The sequence below is a fragment of the Pleuronectes platessa genome, chromosome 13 (assembly GCF_947347685.1).
Source record: "Pleuronectes platessa chromosome 13, fPlePla1.1, whole genome shotgun sequence".
NCBI lineage: Eukaryota > Metazoa > Chordata > Actinopteri > Pleuronectiformes > Pleuronectidae > Pleuronectes > Pleuronectes platessa.
Genome location: NC_070638.1, coordinates 24,406,957 through 24,429,981, shown reverse-complemented (window position 1 = coordinate 24,429,981; position 23,025 = coordinate 24,406,957). Strand labels below are relative to the sequence as shown.

At 42.7% G+C, this 23,025-nt stretch overlaps 1 protein-coding gene across 1 annotated transcript; it reads left to right on the top strand.

Annotated features, from left to right (window-relative positions):
• Positions 1-1,377: 1,377 nt before the first annotated feature.
• fam110b (family with sequence similarity 110 member B) lies at positions 1,378-18,325 on the top strand. The gene is made up of 4 exons (XM_053438653.1): positions 1,378-1,491; positions 10,643-11,264; positions 13,338-13,750; positions 15,052-18,325. The coding sequence occupies exons 2-4, from the start codon at positions 11,142-11,144 to the stop codon at positions 15,956-15,958; spliced, it is 1,443 nt and encodes a 480-aa protein (XP_053294628.1). The 5' UTR covers positions 1,378-1,491; positions 10,643-11,141; the 3' UTR covers positions 15,959-18,325.
• The last annotated feature ends 4,700 nt before the right edge of the window (positions 18,326-23,025 follow it).

Sequence of the window (23,025 nt, the reverse complement as noted above, 5' to 3'; positions counted from 1 at the left end):
TTAATCTCTACATTGCAGGAAACCTTTTCAAAGGTTCTTGTTGTATATAAATTACAGAAAGTAGCTGTTGTTTACTTTAATCTAGTTTACAACTAAATCTTGTATTCTATTCAAATTATAGAATTTAACTGGCAACTAGATTTGCCATTAAAATGAGCCCAGGCCATTAATCCAACAATCATTCATATTGCTACATTCACGTCACCTGTTAAATAAAACCAGAGTCAAAGCTGTGATTAAATAAAATGTTTATTAAAACTCAACAGTTTTAAAATACATATGCAAGCTTTAAGAACTTGAGATGACACCCGTAAGATCCTTTCTGAGATACAAGTGTCAGAAGAAACTCACATTACAAGAAAGATTTTGTTACCTTAAATATTTCAGGATAATCTTTAAACCTGTCAGCCACAACTTGCAACATAGGCAGGTAGTATTAAAACTGATAATATACTAGGCTTTATGACCCAATCACAAATTAGGACGTGACGTAGAAATCTGTTATCAGTGTCTGTCTGCAGGTAGACGCCTGTCGATCAGTCGCAGTCCATCTCGACGTACCTAAAGCCAAGACACGCACTCTCCCTTTAAAGAATGGAGCGCTCCATTCATATTCATAGGGGAGAACTGGCTGGCTGACATTCAGACGGACGAATACTTCTTTTAGTATAATGATTAACGGAGATATACTGAAGGAGACCATAGACAGAGTCTGCGTGTGACTGTGTAAATGAACAGAGCTGCTATCGAATGTAGTCAGGGTACATTCAGCCGCACTCTGCACACCCGCTCTGCTGCCTGTGTGTTGGTGAGGAGACTGAGCTGCTGGGAGCTGCAACAAGGTAGCGAGCGTTAGAACAACACTGACCAGGAAAAAGACTTATCGTTCCAAAATAAAAGCCAAAGAGGGAGCAAACTACCCTTGCGATGCGACTGCTATGTATGTATAATAACAAACGCCTCTATGTTTTTATTTAAAAAAATGTCTCGATAAATGACTCTTTTTAAATCTTAACATTCATTTTGAGATTACTATTGAATTGAAAAAAAGTACACTTTATATTGTATATATAAATATAGAATGTAGTAAATCATATGTTATAGTTTATTATATTTAAACTACAAACAGTACACAACAGGAACACTGTTTCAGGTGGTTGGGCATATTTTATTAAAACACGCCGATATTCCCTTTTTGTCTTACAAATGAACAATATCAGGTGTTCTTTTTATAAAATGCTAAACTAAATGTAACTTAGACGGAGAAATTGTTTATAAACACCTCTTAACATAAGCTACGTTTACAGTAAATCGTGGCAAACATTTGACCGTTACTGTGAAAGTATTGACCGGAAATGCAGCCTTGTTGCCATGCGGCGTGACAGTGGTGCCGCTGGCTGGGAACAGGATGCTGACAGGCCGAGCAGACGCAACGATCCAACGGAGAAAACCCGCAGCAGCATCCTTTGTTTTCAGGAGCAGCATATTCAGGTAAGGTCGTCGAACTGCCTAAGCTGTGATGCCAAATCGGCCGCCTGTTGAACTTTGAAAGACTGGCACCGGAATGACGCTGTTAACGTTGTGTCGGACCTGCGTTTTTCTCCATTTTTTCTGTCATGTCGAAAATATGGCTATTGTTCGGATTAGTGTGAGACGGGCAGCAACCTTTGATTCACCGCAACGTTTGTCTGTTGAGCTGATTAGTGATGCTGTCAGGGGCTGCGTGCTCCTCGGTTATGTAAGCAGCGCTCCGTTGAGTCGGCACAGCGCTGGCTCCAGCTCAGGAACACCATATTCCTGGCTGCGGGACACCCATGGCTGTGCTGCTTTTGCGGTGGGGGTTTGGCATTGCATTGCACCACCACCAGCGCGCATGCACGCATTTGCTCGTGATCCTGTGTGCGTTGTGCTTTCATTCCTGAGGTTACAGCTCGTTTTGAATTAGTTTGACTTTTTGTCTCTATTTGTCTTATCATGCCTTGGAGTTATTACTAAATAATGTCTTGCACGTTGTCAGGTACCCTCCTGTGTAGGTGAACAGAAAGTTAGACGTTGTTTTTGGAGTGCAAGGGTTTTTAATATTTGGATAAAATGATAAGTACATTGTTAAGGAATGATTGAAAACGATCAGTTAAAAATATATAATTATAATGGCGAAAGAAAAGTAATATTAATACATGGCCCAAATGCAATCAATTCGCACTTGGTTAAATGACACTTCTGAAGCTAGGTGGAGGCTGATAGAGAAGAGCATGTGTCTCATTATAAACATTACCCTTTTGTAAAGACAGTCATCGAATGACACAAATAACTGACAATACAATAATACACTGGAGGTGTGGAATAGAATTAAGAGATACTGTGAGATGACGGATGACCTGAGAGAGATAAAGGAAGTATGTTTATGTTTGGTTTTGACGTATGTGCAGTAAAACAACCTGTTGAAGGAGCGTTCTGATATCCTGAGGGTCAGTGAAGGGGGTCATGAGTCACAAGTGGGACATGTGACTGTTTTGGACCAATAGGATGGGGTTATGTGGGGATATCAGACTCTCATTGGCTGGTTTTGTTGGGGATCGGGGGTCAATGAGGAAGTGGGGTGACGGAGGGAGTTGTTGGGGTGTGATGTGACACAGTTAGAATTAGAAGTGGACATCTTCGTCAATGAAAACCCCCAGATAGGACGGGAAAGCTAACTGGGAAGCATTCCATGCACAATTTGAACTGTTATCCCAGGCTGGAAAGTGGTGTGTGGAGGAGAAAGCCCTCCAGCTCGCTATTTGCCTTACTGGGGACGCTCTGACTAGCCTGTTGCTGCTAAGCCCTGCTGATAGGAGCGACTATGATGCGTTACTGGGGGCTCTAAAGAGACGGTTCGGATTGTGCTCTACAGCCAGCCTGCTTCGCTCTGAACTGTGCAATAGACAGCGTCGACCTGGAGAGCTGCTGAGGGATCTCGCCGACGACATTGAGGGGCTGGTCCACCGCACCTAAACTCATATGCCCCCTGTCATCCAGAGTGAGTTAGCCTGTGACCATTTCCTGCAGGCCTTGTTACCAGGTGACCTGCGTATCCAGACAATACTAGCCCATCCCAGGTCCCTCCAGGAGGCTTTGGAATTAGCCACAGAAAGAGAGATGCTGTTTGCGGGGAAATGGGAAACTGCAGTGGATATTACAGCACAAGTGAGAGCTGCGCATGGAGCCGAGTTCAGTGCAGCAGAACCTGCCTGGGTGGAAAAACTAACACAGCTCGTGCATGTCACCACACTGCGAGAGGAGCGGTCTCCAAGACCTCATTCAAGGGTCTGCTGGGGATGTGGACAGCCTGGCCACCTGGTTCGACAATGCCCTCGCAACCCAGCTAACCAGGGAAACAAGCCAGGGACCGCATAATCGGGACTATGTGGACCCCTGCTTCTGTTTCCCGTCCCCCTTGAATAAAAATAATTCGGTGCATTAATCAGGTGGGAGTGCTACCATCAGCAGAAGAGGTTGACGGCAAGCTGGAACGGCTCATCATGCTGGGCCAAACGTGGATTGGAGATTGCTGGTATGCACCATTGACTATCGAGGGGACGGACTTTTTTGCACTGGTGGACATAGGCTTTTCAGCGACGCTGGTGAAACCAGAGATGGTGAAGAATAAAACAAATATTTTCCCCACCATGGTGAAACTTCAGACAGTCACCGGGGAGCGAACACCTATGGTGGGGGAAACATTATTTACTCTGGGGTTGGGGAAGAGGGTTGCCCGCTTTCCAGTGTGGGTCGCAAACCTCGAAGATTGCATACTGAGGCATGCCTAGGTGCTGCAGTCCCTCAGGGACGCTGCCTGCGCCATCTCACAGCCCGCCAACCACTGGCGTGCATTGATGACCAGCTCCCTCTACACAGCCTGAAAGAGAAGAGAGAGCAATGGCCGTGAAAGGGGTCTAGCAGAACAACTGTGAGGGACTGAACTACAATGGACGGAGTCTACTACTACAGCTTCTGCTGGAGTTCAAGGACTGTTTTTCTTTGTCAGGGAATGATGTTGGTCGGACTGATCTCATCAAACACGACATCGGCACTGGAGAGCCACAGCCCATTAGGATGAGACCACGATGCCTTCCCCTGGCCAGACAAGTAGCCGCAGACAAAACTCTGCGGAAGTTGCAAATGGATGGACTCATTGAGCCCTCCTCCAGCTCATGGGCCTCCCCAGTAGTCATGGTCCCCAAAAAGCAGGAACTTTGAGTCCCGTGTGTTCGCAACCATGTGCGAAAAGCTGGGCTCCCATAAGACACGCACCACACCTCTCCACCCGCAGAGCGACGGCTTGGTCGAACGGTTCAACCGCACTAGGGCTGCCGCGATTAGTCGACGTCATTGATGACGTCGACGCTGATAATGCGTCGACATCAATATTTTAAACTGACGCATCGGACCCACACAAACTATGAATTTACTTTTTTGATTTCTATAATGTTTCATTTCAATTCATTATAACAAATGTTCCTCTTCAATATCACTACGTTACGCCGGGTTTACACCGGACACCGAAGCGCTGCACTGCACAGCACCATTCTCAAGCGCGCAGGTGCCCGGCTGTTCAAACAAGACGCGCATTTCTCAGCGCCGGTCAGCCAATGATTCTGATTTCTCCGCTTGTTGTTGTATGTAACCCATTCAATGTACTGGTGTGGGGGTAAATGATGATGGTCTTGATGATAGCGCCCCCCCCCTGCTTTTGTGCTTGTGGTGGATGTGCAGAGGGGGTCATTTAATTATGTGATTGGGGAAATTTGGGAAATTAAGACACCAGGACAACAGAAGGGCAATACATAGTATGGGATGCATATTTGATCACCTATATCATATAAAATATGTCATTAATAATGTTTCAAATCATTTTCCAGTGTGTTTCCTGGAGCGATACGCTTGGGGCGAGCGGAAAAAATAGACCGAGGTATCAGTTGATTGACATGTGGGTTTAGCTAATAGGAAGCCCCCATGTTGGTATGTTGTGGACCAATAGCATCAGGCAATGAATGTGGGGAGCGGGGTCAGACACGGAAGTGAGGACCCGTTTTAAGATGTCAACATTAGTACACAGTCTGTCTCACACATTATTAAGCGAACTCAACAGACTCGACGCCGAAACCATCGGTGCAGGACGCGAGGTGCACACTGGCGCAACAGCTTGCCATAGTGACGGCTAAACACCAAAAGGACTGGGACTAGGGATGGGCATAATTAATCGACGATCGATTAATTGATCATTAAGAATTTCGTCGAGGACATTATTTTTTCATCGAGGAAAACTATTGCATGTTCGCTATGTGTCGGGAGGTTGGAATATCCGAGCTGCCCTGAACGCAACATAGCGAGGATGTTAGCAGCTGTAGCAAGCAGTCCGGTGCTAGCCTCCGCTCCGCTGCTCGGCTTCATGTCCGCACACGGACCGTCAGTCCACGCGGAGGGGAACCCAGACAGACCCGGGTCTGGTTGAGGGGTTCCGGGAGTGAGGGCGTGACAACAACCGGACTGAGAGGTCGAGAACTGTCAAATCGAGCTAGCTGTCAGCGGCTAGCTGCTGCTCGCTCATCGGGGCTAAAGAGTACAGCAGCGCATATTTTCAAGTGTAATCATTGAACTGATCCCGTTTAACTGCCACAAGAGTTGTTCATCTTGTAATAAAGATCTCAATGAGGAAACACGCTGTGTTTTTTCTATTTTCACAGCATTTTTATATAGCCTATAAATAGTGAATTTGAATTCAAAAATATTAATGATTAATCGAAAATCGATCGTTTATTCTCCCGACGATCGATTAAGACCATTTAATCGAATGCCCATCCCTAACTGGGACACCCATGTTCCCCTCGTGCTGATGGCATACAGGTCTGCTACCCAAGACTCCACATCCTGCTCCCCTGCCCTACTCATGCTAGGCAGGGAAATCCGGACTCCGGCTGATATGATGATGGGCAGTCCTGCAGACACCCCGCTGGATCCTCCGGGGCCGGAATATGCCAGGAAATTACAGGATAGCCTGGAGTCCGCTCACAAGTTTGCCAGGGGACAGCTGCAGAGTGCAGGGGCAAGGCAGAAGAGAAACTACGACGCCCACACCAGACCAATAGGATGGGGTTATGTGGGGATGTCAGACTCTCATTGGCTGGTTTTGTTGGGGATCGGGGGTCAATGAGGAAGTGGGGTGACGGAGGGAGTTGTTGGGGTGTGATGTGACTCAGTTAGAATTAGAAGTGTACACGTTTGTGTGAACTATAATAAAAGTTACTATACAAAGAAGAAGTTCTGAGTCGTCTGTAAGCGGGGACGTTACAATATACATATCTGAGGAAAGTTGGAAGGAAATTAATTGTAATGTTCATACAACTACAGTATCTCCTTAGTTTAGAGAATATGCATTGAACATATAAACACACTACTTTGTTACCTCAACACAGCAACCGAAATATAATTAAAAGAAAAATAACAAATTGCTGGAGGGAGTGTTGCGAATCCTATGCTAATTTTAGTCATATTTTTTGGTTTCGCCCATCAGTGCAATTATTCTGGAATAAAATCAGGGAGGAAATCAATATTATTCTAAAAGGGGTTATCCAACTGAACACAAATCTTGGGGTGCTCGGCAAAATGGAAGACATATACAAAACAAACATGATAAATACTTATTAAAGATACTGCACAGATAACAAGAAATTGGCTCCAGAAAGTGTCCCCAAACAGAGAAATGGCAGGACACGGTTCAGCAAGTATCTCAAATGGAATATTGAACTCACAAAATGAGGGGGAACTTAAACTTTTTTGAAAAGAGATGGTCTAAATGACGAGTGAATACAAATTTGTGAAATGTGATGCTCCTTGACATTCACTTAGTGGAGCACTACCTTACCTAAAGTAAAGCATTCTACAGTCTGTTTTTTCTCCTTTTGTTGTTTCACATAATTTTCTTTTTGATTAAAAAAAATTCAGTATATGTTGATTTTCAGTTTGTTTTGTACACATGTAAATATGTATAAATATTTGTCAATAGGATTCTTATTATGTATCACTGGGTGATACATTTCTGTATACTCTACAAAGATTCCTGCCATCGTTGGTTTATTGACTTGGCATGTGGTGATGTGATTACAAAAATAAACAATCTAAATAAAAAAAATTATGAAAACAAATAGTCACTACAAAGGGTGTAGACTGTAAATACTTTTCTGGCCTTTTGGCACATGTGATATCAGATGTGTAAAGTCAAGCAGCCAAGACTGGTGTGTACAGTTTATTCTGTATTAGGCAGGTGGAAGCATCACACTGTGATGATCCTAGGTTACCTCAGCCAGAACTGATGTACTGAAAGAAATAAACTTATTGTACAATTATATAGAATGTCTTTGTACCTCATCTTCAAGTCAAGGTGATAATCTCTCACAGTGCTGTTGATAACAGTCCAAATCAAGTATCTCGACTTCTCTCAGTGTCAACATATATTAATATATAATAAATATGAGTACTGTTAGGGGTTTTCCTACATATCTTCCTCTTTGTCTCTCCCTCGCTTAACACAAATGGCGAGACACACGCAAACACACAAACAGTGTCATCAGACAAGTGTAAACTCAGATTAGATTAAAAAACAGAATAAAAAAAACTTAGGCAATGTATGGAGAGCCGGAGGAGATGGCAGGGCATGATCAGTTTTGCTCGATTTGTTTGGCAGTGTGAATGACAGAGACACAGAGAGGAGCAGTAAATTACAGACAGAGCCGGTAAAACTGTAAAACTGAACCTCTTCACGGTCCATCATGTATGAAAAGATCCCAAATTTACACTATTCGTCGACTTAGTGGAGCTGCGCACGGCTCCCTTGGTGTCTGCACCAGGCTTGGTGGTGCTATGGCCGGGCTGTGTGCACTCTGGCCTGTGCAGTGGAGCTGTCAGGGGTCCTTGCGTCCATGCCTCTGTGCTGCCTGGGGGAGTGGAGCTGTGCAGGGCTCCCTGGTGTGTCCTCAGGGTCAATGTGCTATAAACAAAAACAATTTAAACACCTTCCTCTGCCTGCTGCACCACCTCGCCAACTCATCTGAGCAGATAATCTCCCACTGCATTGTTCATGTATGAAAGGCAATCTATGGATTAAGTCTAGACTTTACTTTCCGGAGATCCTCCGAAGGTCATGTCTGAAAATGGCTTTATTTCTGTTGACTTCAGATTTTAGATCAAACCAGTCTTTCATTCCATCAACTGTGTAACTTTTACTGAATGTCTAATGCATCCCATGTATCATTTTATTTTCAATTTTTATGTGCACACAAACATGTTAAATAGGCATTTACCTACCTATAACTAGCAGATACTTTTAATATGAGAATACAATCGCATTCATGAACCATAAGAACACAGGTACAAACAAGTTCTTCTAAACTTTCTCAATAACAGATAAAAAAAACAACCCACTTTATTTGATGAATCAGGCCCATTCAAGCCATTTTTATGCCTCGACACTGGTACAAATATTCACTTGGACTCAGTGATGAACTGATTCGAATTTGGTGATCAAAGGTAAAGGTCACTGTATCCTCACAAAGCAAATTTTTCGCCTTGTGAAAGTGATATATCTGGAACGCCATGAAGGAATCCTTTCACATTTGGCACATTCACTTAGGCTCAAGGACTAACTCACTTGATTTTGGTAGGCAAAGGTCCAAGTTAAATATCACTGTGACCTCACAACACATATTTCTTGCCTTGTGAATTTAATTTAATGTTAAACTGCACTGGTTGGCTGATACAACCACTGTGTGGTAATTCTAGTTTAAATTAATAACCATAAGGCATCAGTTATTTTTATTCACATACTGACATGTTACACCGCCTGTGTGTATACAGTGCCTTGCATAAGTATTCACCCCCTTTGGACTTTTCTACATATTGTCATGGTATAACCACAGATTAAAATTTATTTCATCGTGAGTTTATGTAATGGACCAACACAAAATAGTGCATCATTTGGAAGTGGGGGGAAATATTACATGGATTTCACAATTATTTACAAATAAAAATCTGAAAAGTGTTGAGTGCATATGTATTCACCCCCTTTACTGTGAAACCCCTAACAAAGATCTGGTGCGACCAATTGCATTCACAAGTCACATTTGCAAGTCACATAATTAGTAAATAGGGTCCACCTGTCTGCAATTTAATCTCAGTATAAATACACCTGTTCTGTGACGGACTCAGAGTTTGTTGGAGATCATTACTGAACAAACAGCATCATGAAGACCAAGGAGCTCACCAAACAGGTCAGGGATAAAGTTGTGGAGAAATATGAAGCAGGGTTAGGTTATAAAAAAATATCCAGAGCTTTGAACATCTCTCTGAGCACCATAAAATCCATCATAAGAAAATGGAAAGAATATGGCACAACCGCAAACCTACCAAGAGGAGGCCGTCCACCCAAACTGAAGAGTCGGACAAGGAGAAAATTAATCAGAGAAGCAACCAGGAGGCCCATGGTTACTCTGGAGGAGTTGCAGAGATCCACAGCTGAGGTGGGAGAATCTGTCCACAGGACAACTATTAGTCGTCTACTCCACAAATCTGGCCTTTATGGAAGAGTGGCAAGAAGAAAGCCATTGTTGAAAGGGATCCATAAAAAATCCCGTTTGGAGTTTGCCAGAAGCCATGTGGGAGACACAGCAAACATGTGGAAGTAGGTGCTCTGGTTAGATGAGACCAAAATTGAACTTTTTGGCCTCAATGCAAAACGCTATGTGTGGCCAAAACCCAACACTGCCCATCACCCTGAGCACACCATCCCAACAGTGAAACATGGTGGTGGTAGCATCATGCTGTGGGGATGCTTCTCTTCAGCAGGTACAGGGAAACTGGTCAGAATAGAGGGAAAGATGGATGGAGCCAAATACAGGGAAATCCTTGAAGAAAATCTGATGCAGTCTGCAAAAGACTTGAGACTGGGGCGGAGGTTCATCTTCCAGCAGGACAATGACCCTAAACATACAGCCAGAGCTACAAAGGAATGGTTTGGATTAAAGAATGTTAATGTCTTAAAATGGCCCAGTCAAAGCCCAGACCTCAATCCAATAGAGAATCTATGGCAAGACTTGAAGATTGCGGTTCACAGACGGTCTCCATCCAATCTGACTGAGCTTCATCTTTTTTGCCAAGAAGAATGGACCAACCTTTCCATCTCTAGATGTGCAAAGCTGGTAGAGACATACCCCAAAAGACTTGCAGCTGTAATTGCAGCGAAAGGGGGTTCTACCAAGTATTGGCACAGGGGGGTGAATACTTATGCACCCAACAGATGTCGACTTTTTTGTCTTTTGTTTGTGTCACAATAAAATTAATTTTGCACCTCCAAAGTACTATGCATGTTTTGTTGATCAAACGGGAAAAAGTTTATTTAAGTCTATTTGAATTCCAGTTAGTAACAGTACATAATGGGAAAAAGTCCAAGGGGGGTGAATACTTATGCAAGGCACTGTATGTACTGTGGCATTCAAGTGTGTTTGTGTGATATTGCTCTCCCTGCTATGGTTGCTTGGTACATGATGTCACAATCTGAATTAAACCCCATTGGCTTTATCTTTCTCTTTTTTTTCTTTCCTGATTTCAGATTGTGTGGCGAGCTGAAAAGAGAGTTGACGGGGCTGAGAAGAGGCAGTGAGGCTTTCATTTCCTGCCATCCTCTGCCTTTCCTAGGGCCCTGTGGAAGCACTCATCCACACCACTGTCCTCACTTCTCAGTACTCTCTTACCTCCTTTCCATTGTGTCACTGCTCTCCCTCTCTCTTTTCATCAATTTTTCTGTCCATCTTGCTTGATGAAAAGTTCCAAACCTAAGAACCACAGACTAATAGAGACCTCTCATCAAAGACCAGTGAAGAGCTGCTAACAGAGACTTTCCTTCACATGCAATGCAGTAGAATATTTGACTGGAGTACCAGTAAGTCTGGCTCAGGCAATGAGGAGGGTCAGGAGCTTCATCTCATTCTAAACTTTCTCGTCTCCACCTTGAGTCTTCATGTTTTGGGGGTCCTGCGGCTTCCCTGCCCTCCGTCGAACCCCCCACACATCCAGCCACCACGGCCGGCCACCCCAGTCGCCTTGTTGCCATGCCGACAGAGACACTTCCACAAGACCTGCCAGATAGCAAGGCTGCTGGCCCCGCAACAGCCTTCAATTCTGCTGTACCCCTCCGTATACTCAACAAGGGCCCTGACTACTTCAGAAGACAGGTACTGTTACATTACTCTGGAATCTGCTGAATCTCTCTCTGTCTCTCTCTCTCTATCTCTATCTCTCTTTGTCTCTGTGTGTTAGAGTAAAGAGCTGGCAAACACATTCTGTGTCCTAACTAAGATCAAAGTACAAGAATATTGGGGGGGGGGGGGGTGTTTGTGTTATAATAAAAAACAAAAGATTGAAAATGCAATAAAACAAAATATTTTATGAATTGTATAACATGGTGCAATGCAAAGTAAACTGCTCAAAAAAATCACTTAATTGTGACAGTAGAATACCAAGTCATGTAAACTTCAGTTATATCAATCTGTCCATTCAGGAAGCCAATGTGATTGTGAATCAATTTCACCTGCTTTGGTGCAAATGAAATTGTCAACAGGTGAAATGGAGAGGCAAAGCAAGACATGTGGCGTCTACAGACAATTGTCTTCTCCTTATCCTGTAACCGAGGAGAGCTGGACAGGGCCGTAGACAGGCATCAACCCAGAAGCATGACCAGTAACTGCTCCTTTGTGGTATGAGGAACAGGAGGAGCACTGCCAAAGCCTGACAAACTGACTTCCAGCAGTTTACTAATGTGCAGGTTTGTGACCAAACTGTCAGGAACAGACTCCATGAGGGTGGCCAGAGGCCTGACGTCCTCTAGTGGAACCTGTGCTCACAGAACCCAGCATCTCGATAAGCATTTGCCAGAGAACACCAGAATTTGCAGGTTCGTCTTAACAGTTGATAGGAGGTTCACACTGAGAACATTTGACAGGCTTGAAAGTACCTGGAGATACCGTGGTCAGGTTACCGTTGGCTATGACACAGAGGTCTGCGCGACCCTCCAAGGATAGGCTTCTCCAGACCATCACTGACCCAATGACAAACCGGTCATGCTGGATGATGTTACAGGCAGCATATCCTCGGAGGGTCGCACAGACCTCTGTGTCATAGCCAACGGTTACCTGACTGCTGCTAGGTACCAGGATGAAATCCTCAGATCAACTGTCAGACCTTATGCTGGTGCAGTGTGGAATCCTGGGTTCCTCTTGGTGAAGGACATTGCCCAGCCTCATGTGGCCAGCGTGTATAGGCCATTGACTGGCCCTCACGTTCCCCTGACCTAAATCCAATTGAGCAACTATGGGACGTTAGGCATAAGTGTATCTAAAGCCGCCAAGTCCTACCACAGACTGTGCAGGAGCTCACTGATGCCCTGATCCAGGTCTGGCAGGAGATCCCCCAGGACACCATCAGGACAGTCCTCAGGAGCATGCCCAGAAGTTGTCTTGAGGCCATACACACTTCTGAGTCACATTATGAGTTGCAAATTCACACAAGATTGATCAGCTTGTGATCACAATTGCTTGCTTCTATTATCAGTGTGGTTTTAAAATAGCCCTCAATGGGTTGATGATTTGGGTTGCCACTGACTGTTGTTACGTCATTTTGTCCTCAACAATTATACAATGTACATCAGTAAAGACTTTCAACTTAAATAATTTGTTCATCAAGATCTGATGTGTGATTTAAGCTCCCTAAAGTTTTTGAGCAGTCTCCTAAGACAAAGTGCCAAACAGAGGATTAATTGAAGTCAGAGTTAATTCTGTCCTGCTCTGTTAAAGTTTACCATGGACCTGGTCCGCTTTAGCCCTTTTGTGATTGCATTTCCACTTCTCTTGTACTCACTATAATCAACAAATTATGGTATTCTTTCTTTAGCTGTGTCCTTTACTGCCATCAACTGACATATACAATTTGGAGTTTAATGTGGAGCAGTTATATTATAACTGACACCTGATAATTATACCTCAGATCAGTAGCAGTACTTACACTGATCCAACAGATAAGACCGGTATTTGCTGATGAGAGCCATCGAGAAATAAATGAGAGTAGCTCCAGTAGTAAAGCAGAGTGTTCTGGTTCTGTTAGCATGATTTCTCATTGGTAAGTGCTGTTGTATAGCTCTACCCTTATGCATGTTGGTTTTACTCTTGACATGTATGGATAGAATATGTGTTTTTAAAAGATGGATGAGTATTGTAATCATTAACTTACATTATGCTTAATCTGTGTCTCAGGTGGAACCTAACCCAAAGCGCCTAAGTGCTGTTGAGAGACTAGAAGCTGATAAAGCCAAGTACGTCAAGAGCCAGGAAGTTATCAATGCCAAGCAAGAGCCTATCAAACCACCCGTGCTGGCAAAGCCTACTGTCTGTCACCCACTGCTGGCCAAGAGAGGCTCTGGGATTGGTGGAGGAGGAAATGGAGGCGGGATACCTTTCAAAGCATCGAATAACAATGCAAAGTCAGACACATGTGCAACAAGCAGTGGCGGCAGTAAACGGGATAATTTAAACCTGGAGATACTCAAAAATCTCCTAAATTCATCGTCCTCTTCGGGCACTGGACCTGAAGGACTAGGAGGTGGAGCTAAGAGTGCTGTACTGATGAGGTCATCGGGGGAAATGGCCAAGAGTTGGATGCCATCAGGGTAAATACTGCATTTCCTTTGTATTGTGTAAATTACTAGATTCAGATCATTGCAACAGTTTTGTAGGAAAAATTTGCTTATATGTTACCCTCTCACTGCCTCTGCCACATCTGCTTAAGCCTCACTAAGCTAAGTAAGCCAACAGTAGATACATGTGAAGCCCAGTCGCTGCTTTCATGTGTCAGTAAAACAGTCAGTTCTTATTTTATTTGAGAGACATTTCTGGGTTGAAACAGACATTGGGCCTCATTCACCAACCGTACAGCTTTTAGTTAAAATGTTCTGTCCACACACTGTAGTCTGTTAATTCTGTAGAGTTTATTTCTGTTCTGAAACTAGAGATTGCTCAGGAGATGTAACTGCACCACACGGTGCGCACCCCAACCAGGTCTGTGGGTTCAGTGCTCCCTGTGTGCACTGCGCACCAAGTGGGACCTAAACCTGCATATTATTCAAACATTTTGTCTGAACCTGGCCCAGTATGTCCGGTCTCACTAGGTCCCATCAGGCCCAGGTCGAGTAACCACAGACGCTCAGTTGAAGGTTCAGTTTCAGTGCTGTGTTTTCAAGCACCTTTCTTTCTTTTTTTCCTTCCCCCTCTGTAGTTGGCAATATTTATTTTGACGTAATTTTTTTTTTGCAATTATACAGCATTCACTGAACGTGTTTTATATTCACTGCTAAAACTGCAAAATGGAACAGCAAATTTCCGTTCAATCATTCCTGACTTCTCAAATGCTCTTTTCAATTTCTGTGATTTCTGTGTGCACACAGCGCTGCAGTCTCATGGCCTTTTATGGGCATTGGTGGGGCATTTACTAACCCTAACCCTAACCCTATGGCAATTAGGAAACACTGACATGTGCTACCAGCTAAAAAGCACATGGCATTCATCAAAATAAGAACAGAAATGCAAATATATCTGCAGTTTAAGAATGAGTCAACACTTATTTAGACTATATCGATGAATGAGACCCGATGAAACAAGTATTTATCTTGGCTCTAAGAAATCCGGTCAATCGTTGATGTATTGTTGTGTGGGGAAGTCTGGATGGATTCTGGAGCAGTGATCTAAAAGAGACGTGGGCATTCAATTCAATTTTGTTTGCCGTGCACCATATCACAACATACATTATCTCAAGGAACATGTACATATGGTAACGGTGGCAGTATTAGTGGTATTATTATACTATGAGGTAACCCTGTGCATTTTTTTTTATATGTGTAGGGCATGTCCACGCTAAAAGGCATATAACCTCCTCATAATTACATTTATTTATTTTTCTTTTTTTTCTTCCTAGGATCCCATTAACATACCGATCTACAATGACACTTAATGAGCGACCTCCAAACTCAGGTCCCAGTCCAAGCACCTCACACTCTCTCCGTTCCTTCTCCCATTCCCTGAAGGTCCCCCCGATCAACAGCGGGGGACGTCATAGTCCACAACCAGGAGGAAACCTCAACCTCAGCAGACGAGTCCTGGATGAACGAGGAGGCAAGGGAGTCGTTGATCGCTCTCGTTCTCCACTACCGCCTCTGCTCACCTCCCACTCCTCCTCTGACCTCTTGCGACTGTGCAATGGCAAGCCCCTCCGCACTGCCCGATCCAGCAGCTCCTCAGCTCCTCCCCTCCCTCCAAAACCTAACCCTGCATCCCTTCCTCCTCCCACACTTTCCTTGTCATTGCGTCCCCCTCAACCAAATCCATCTGCTTCACCCTGTGACAACACCACCCCTCAATCGCTACCTTGTGATCTTGGAGACCCTTCCAATACTTCAATCAATCCCCACCTGGAGGTAGGGCTTGGCTCATCTGTAGCTTGTCGCTCCTCACTACACAGATCTAAATCAGACCTGTCAGACCGGTATGCCCGGGCTGGAGCTGACGTGGAACGCTTTTTTAACTACTGTGGCCTCGACCCAGAGGAGCTAGAGGCAGTTGGTCCAGAGAATTTTGCACGAGCCAATTCAGACATTGTCAGCCTGAACTTCCGATCAGCTTCTATGATCTCCTCTGAATGCGACCGCTCACGGCAATCCTCCAATGATGGATTGTCAGATGGGGATGAGGGTGGGGACAAGGAGGAGGAGGCTGGAGAGCGTGTGCCGTATGGGATCTCAGCTGTGGAACGTAATGCAAGAGTCATAAAGTGGCTTTACAGTATCAAGCAGGCAAGAGAGACACAAAAAGTGTCACATGTTTAGGACAAGCAGTACAGAAAAACTGCCCTGTGTTTTAGAATGGATAGATGGATTATTGAATGGATCAAATAGAAAGTCTGGCAGGTCTATCCAAACTAGGTGAGGAAATAAATGAATAGATTAAGAAACAGACTCTTATCATCCAAGGTCTAGATTAACACCAAGGAAATGTAGGGAAATATGAATGGATGGATAGGAACATAATCATATATTCAAACAAATAAACAAAGGACATATAAATAAGTAAACAGTTTCCCTATGGATACAGTTTAAACCGACAGACACATAAGTCCTAGGACCCATTAAACCACATCTTCACCATAATGGATTACAGGCCTTTCTCACAGAGTACATTTTGGCTGGTCAGACAGGGGTAGAGGGGGGTAAAGCGGTCATTCTCTAACAGAGGGTTGGCACTGCGATCCCAGCCTTCCCCATTCCGCATGCCAAAGTGTCCTTGGGCAAGATACTGAGCCCCAAAACTGCCCCTTTTCATAGAGAAAGTGTTGCAATAGATGCCCTGTATGAATGTGTGTGTGAATGGGTAAATGACAAAAACTAAACTGTTATGCGCAAAAATAGAAAAGCGCAATATAAATACAGACTATTTCATTTTAGTTGCAGGCTGGTTTCTAAATTTTTTTCCAAATACAATCATTGCCCATATCTCTGATGCGTTCTGTGAGTTGATAGCCCTGATTCTTTGCACATTCACGGCTGTTTCCCCAGTTGGAGAAATTGGTGACCATTCAAAGCATTTGAAGTGGGACTGTAAATAGAGACATCATCTAAATATAGTGGCTTCAGGAAGAATTCAGACCCCTCACTTTTTGGGAATTTTTTCTAGTGTTTTGTTGATTCAGTTTTAAATGGATTGAATAAAAAATATACTGTCAGCGTACTAATCCAGCTAATGATTCATAATGACCAAGTGAAAACATGTTTTTTTTAATTTGTTCGTTAACTTGTTCAAAGCTGTCTTCAGACAAATTTGTGTCCGGACCATCTCCACGATTAGCCTTTCACACATGATCAGCGCAGGGGGAGTTCTCTCCTCAGACCCGTTAACAACAGCAAAAAATCCTCTGCGGGATTCAGGGGTGGGGCTGGAGACAGAGGCAGTAAGTAACACGTTCATTCTGCTATGGAGTTCAGGTGATTTTGTATACAGCACATGGACACCACGAACTTGCTTGATCGTCTTCATTGTCTTCTACATGTATGGCTCCACTTTTTAATCATGACATATATGGTTTCCTTTCGTTTTTTTTGCGTCTGTTGTGTGTTAGAAGCATCATCGGTACATCATACTAAAGTAATAGAGCTAAAGTATAGTGCGATTTGTCCCTTCTGAATTACGGATGTTGTCCAGTTGTTGGACTGAGCAACAGGTATTAGTTCCACTTGTGCTTTTCTTGCAATGACATGCCAAAAAGTCCACTTTGGAAAAGGTCCTGCACTCTTAGAAAAACAGATATGGAAATCTATCTGTCAAAAACTAGAAAGCACTTTGGAAAGACAGCTTTGGGAAGCTACTAGATAGTTGTTATAGGTGACTGTTAAATGATTAATTGAGGGTGAGAGGGTTTGAGGGGGGGCGGGGCACTCAAAACAGGTCAATCTGAGGAGGTTTTAGGTAAAAAGGTGCTGTTTTTAAATGATCCTTGTGGTATTTTGACCAAAATATGTTACAGACATTTCATTAAGACCCCAAGGAACCATAGCAACTGTGGTAAAATGGGCAAACGAAGGGTCCTTTAACTATATTACTTTTAACTGGTAATATAGATATCAAAATTACTCATTTAATGCTTTAAAGTGTGTGAAGATTGAGTGACAAAGAAAAAAAGAGGCAGTGAGAGGTTAAGACAGATAGACACATGATATAAAATGTAATATCTCAAACATACTTATCCATACAGCGTTAAGGTATTTGTGCTAACCAGCCAATTTTTATTAACAATGTTCTTATCAACCTGTTAATTTTAAAGCAATTCAACATTGCACTGGAGAGTTTTAGTGTCCTATGATGAGATTTTGTTATTCAGTGGCTGTACTACACTGACAATATTCAGAATGCATTCACAATTTGGTTAAAGGTAGAAAATATTGTTTACAATGTAATGGATCACTTAAGGCTCTACTTTAGTGATTCACTTTACTTGTTTGGTCCACTTAGCTTCTGGTCAGTCTGACATAGTAGATATGTAATGAAAATAGCATGGCATTTAAAGATAAACTGCTCTTAAATGTGTAAGGCTACCAGTCTCTTAAAACTCAGAAAGGTTTGACCCTGATCATATGATAATTTCCCTGATTCATGTTATCTGAACAACGCAGTCCAGTTGCAGTCTCCCTCAGTCAAGGTCAATGCAATGTCTGTAATCCAGATGTTTTTGTCATTTGTGGGTCCATCTTGCTCTGATGATAATGCAGGAGGATATCAGCCAGACTGTCCAATCAATGGCTCACTGATCTGTTCATATGGCGTCATGTTTACTTCTCCTAGTTCAATTATAATATGTCAGTAATGAGTCATTGGGTGAAAACAAAAATCAACCAAACAACAGGTAGGGCCTCAACAGTGAAAATATACTTTTATATCACGTGCAAAGCTGCAGAATCCCTGAGCACATGCAATGAGTCATTTCTTTCACAAGCATAACTGCCCACAACAAAGATTGGCAGTCGGGTAAGATGAACAGTACTCAGCAATTCTCAATAGTAATGTTACAGGACACCAAAACTCTCCTTTCAAAACAAAGTCCGTAAAACTCTGTCATAATGTACACCACCATTCTTATACATGCACACTGAAAGTGATACTTGTGAAACTGTTCATTATCACTATATAGGACGTATTATAAACGGAAAGGGTGATTGTGGTCATGTTATATGTCAGCATTCTCTCCAAAGTTGTTTATAATTGCTTGTCCTATAAATCGCAAACACACAAACTTCCCCAGAGATTCTGCTGTATGTCAAAAAAACACTGTAGGCAGCATTCATCATAAACACCTTGTTGATGTTGATGTTCTCAGCTCTGCTTTCTCTCTGTTGGCAATTCAGTCCCCAAAGCCAGCCACAGAATGTTTAGCTTTAAAAGCCCCCGTGTTTCTCGATAATAAAGAGAGATGGGCTGCCAAATTTGCCTCCGCTATTACCTTTGTCATCTGTATCCATGTCTGTAAGTTACTGATATGCCTCAAAGTCTGAAGTTATATCGATATGAATGCATTGCCTCAGTCACAATTTACCATCAGTGTATCTGTCAACCCACCACCTTCCGTCACCTCATCAACAGCAACAGCTCTGGGTTTGCCTTACTTCACCTCACTATAGGTATATGGTTTGGAATTCACATGGTGATTACATACAGTGCCTTGCATAAGTATTCACCCCCCTTTGACTTTTTCCATTATGTACTGTTACTAACTGGAATTCAAATAGACTTAAATAAACTTTTTCCCGTTTGATCAACAAAACATGCATAGTACTTTGGAGGTGCAAAATACATTTTATTGTGACACAAACAATAATGAGAACAAAAAAGTTGACATCTGTTTGGTGCATAAGTATTCACCCCCCTGTGTCAATACTTGGTAGAACCCCTTTCACTGCAATTACAGCTGCAAGTCTTTTGGGGTATGTCTCTACCAGCTTTGCACATCTAGAGATGGAAAGGTTTGTCCATTCTTCTTGGCAAAAAAGATGAAGCTCAGTCAGATTGGATGGAGACCGTCTGTGAACCGCAATCTTCAAGTCTTGCCATAGATTCTCTATTGGATTGAGGTCTGGGCTTTGACTGGGCCATTTTAAGACATTAACATTCTTTAATCCAAACCATTCCTTTGTAGCTCTGGCTGTATGTTTAGGGTCATTGTCCTGCTGGAAGATGAACCTCCGCCCCAGTCTCAAGTCTTTTGCAGACTGCATCAGATTTTCTTCAAGGATTTCCCTGTATTTGGCTCCATCCATCTTTCCCTCTATTCTGACCAGTTTCCCTGTACCTGCTGAAGAGAAGCATCCCCACAGCATGATGCTACCACCACCATGTTTCACTGTTGGGATGGTGTGCTCAGGGTGATGGGCAGTGTTGGGTTTTGGCCACACATAGCGTTTTGCATTGAGGCCAAAAAGTTCAATTTTGGTCTCATCTAACCAGAGCACCTACTTCCACATGTTTGCTGTGTCTCCCACATGGCTTCTGGCAAACTCCAAATGGGATTTTTTTATGGATCCCTTTCAACAATGGCTTTCTTCTTGCCACTCTTCCATAAAGGCCAGATTTGTGGAGTAGAAGACTAATAGTTGTCCTGTGGACAGATTCTCCCAACTCAGCTGTGGATCTCTGCAACTCCTCCAGAGTAACCATGGGCCTCCTGGTTGCTTCTCTGATTAATTTTCTCCTTGTCCGACTCTTCAGTTTGGGTGGACGGCCTCCTCTTGGTAGGTTTGCGGTTGTGCCATATTCTTTCCATTTTCTTATGATGGATTTTATGGTGCTCAGAGAGATGTTCAAAGCTCTGGATATTTTTTTATAACCTAACCCTGCTTCATATTTCTCCACAACTTTATCCCTGACCTGTTTGGTGAGCTCCTTGGTCTTCATGATGCTGTTTGTTCAGTAATGATCTCCAACAAAAAACAACGAGTCCGTCACAGAACAGGTGTATTTATACTGAGATTAAATTGCAGACAGGTGGACCCTATTTACTAATTATGTGACTTGCAAATGTGACTTGTGAATGCAATTGGTCGCACCAGATCTTTGTTAGGGGTTTCACAGTAAAGGGGGTGAATACATATGCACTCAACACTTTTCAGATTTTTATTTGTAAATAATTGTGAAATCCATGTAATATTTCCCCCCACTTCCAAATGATGCACTATTTTGTGTTGGTCCATTACATAAACTCACGATGAAATAAATTTTAATCTGTGGTTATACCATGACGAAATGTAGAAAAGTCCAAAGGGGGTGAATACTTATGCAAGGCACTGTAGTGTGTAAGAGATAGCAGGGAAAGATGAGGCACAATTTAGTTAAATGGACTATTGGCTTTTCTGCCATAACTATCAGCTTGGCTACTGTCAATAAACATCTCAACTAATTTGAAACTAGAAACATTCAGCTCAGTACTGCGATAAGGCAGAGCAAACCATCCAGTTGTATTATTAAATTATTGAAATTATATTTGTTAAAGGAAAGTTGTAATCCACCATTGAAACCAAAAGTGATATACTCATCATTTGATGAAAAGGAAAGGTTAGTAGAAGTATGGCCTTGAAATAAAACAAGAGAACATCTAACATGTTCCAAAAAAGCTGTCATGTCATTAAATTTCACTTTGAATGCACTCTTCTCACTAAATTAGACTCAAGTGGAAGTGAAGTGGCCAGCCGGGAGACTCTCCCCCTCTCCTCATTCTGACCTTAGGGTGGTGCCTGCACGTTGGACCCCCCCTCTCAAACCCCCGGCCGGACTCCAGTAAATCCTGCTGCTTCTCAACATATGCATTAATAACAATATTGTACTGTTCTGGCAGTATAATCATGCTTCACAGTCACTGCTGTTATTTTTGCTTGGATTGACAGTTCTTTTGTGTTACCTGCTTTGTTAAACTTTTTTCTTGTGTGTGTACATGCTGTAAGAAAATGTATATAAAGCCATGCGTTGGATTACATTTTTCCTCTGTCTGAAGGTCTATGTTAAGAAAAGATATAAAAAGATTAAAAAAATCTGATGTTTGCCCTTAGTACAGACGTTTCAGATCAAACTGGGGCAGGATTATTTCAGAGAATATGAGACTATGTTTTTCAACCTGAAAACTGCAAATTTTTGCCTGACTGAAAAGAAAAAACATGTCAATGTTCAGTTTATTTTGCATTATTTCAATGAATGTTTTTGATTGCCATCTTTTTGTCATTGTTGCGTTTTTTCATGGGATTATTACTTGAAGGAAAATGTGGCATAATAACAAACTAGGGCTATGCTGTAGCACTTACAGGCCCGAGCCCACGCAAGTTGAACCCTGATCGGTCGGTGGAGAGAGCAATCGATGACCAAGAGCACGTCTCCGTATTGCATAAGTTTTGCGCACAGCGGCAAGGATAAACGCTTTACTTCCTGTGTCCGTCACGCGATGTCGATCCTTGCCTGCCAATTGCTCATTACGGTCCATGCTATCAAATAGCACATCAATCTGTGGAAATTTTATGTAAATTGAATGATGTTTATAAAACAAAGCTTACTTCCTGTTGCCAGTAGGTGGCGCAATCACTTATTATATACAGACATATAGATCTGCTCAAGTAGGTGCTCTGATGTAGCGTGAGCAATTTCGTCTCAATTGGACAATGTTACCACAACCTCATTTTCACACTGATCGTTTTGACCCTGAACTAATATTTATATATGGAGCTGCTCAGGTCAGGAATGTGATCATAGGTCAGTAGTTCGGAGATGGTTGGATAATGCAGAGTGGATTAACAAAGAACTTCCTGTTTCATGGGCGAATCAGTAGCAGGCGCTATGACACTGAGGAAATATTGACACATAGAGCTGTTCAGGCTTGGACTCTAATCATGTGACAGAAGTTTGGTAGTGATACGACAATGCACAGTGGACAACATCGTGTCATAACTTGACACAATTTAAACATTGATCCTTCGCCGCACATCAATGTTTACACGGTTTGAGGTAATTTCACAATTCTGACCATGATCCAATGACTTGTCTCAGCTCATTTGAGCTGTATATTGTAAAGCAGCCAAGAGCAGTTCATCAAAGTATAAAATATGTCACTTCCTGTAGCCAGCAGCATTTTTTTTATTGTATGTTTATTGAGCACAATATAAAATGAGGACATAAAAGAGTACAATGCTCACAGTTTTTCAAATTTTTACAATTAACAGTAACCCCCCACCCCCAGCCCTCCTCCCACACACCCACCCAACTCTACCTGTCTCTAGGTGAAGGGAAAAGAAAAAATAAACAAACACATTAAAAAAAATAAACTAGAAACAAAACAAAAAACAAATAAGATTAAACTAAAGAAAGGCTAACA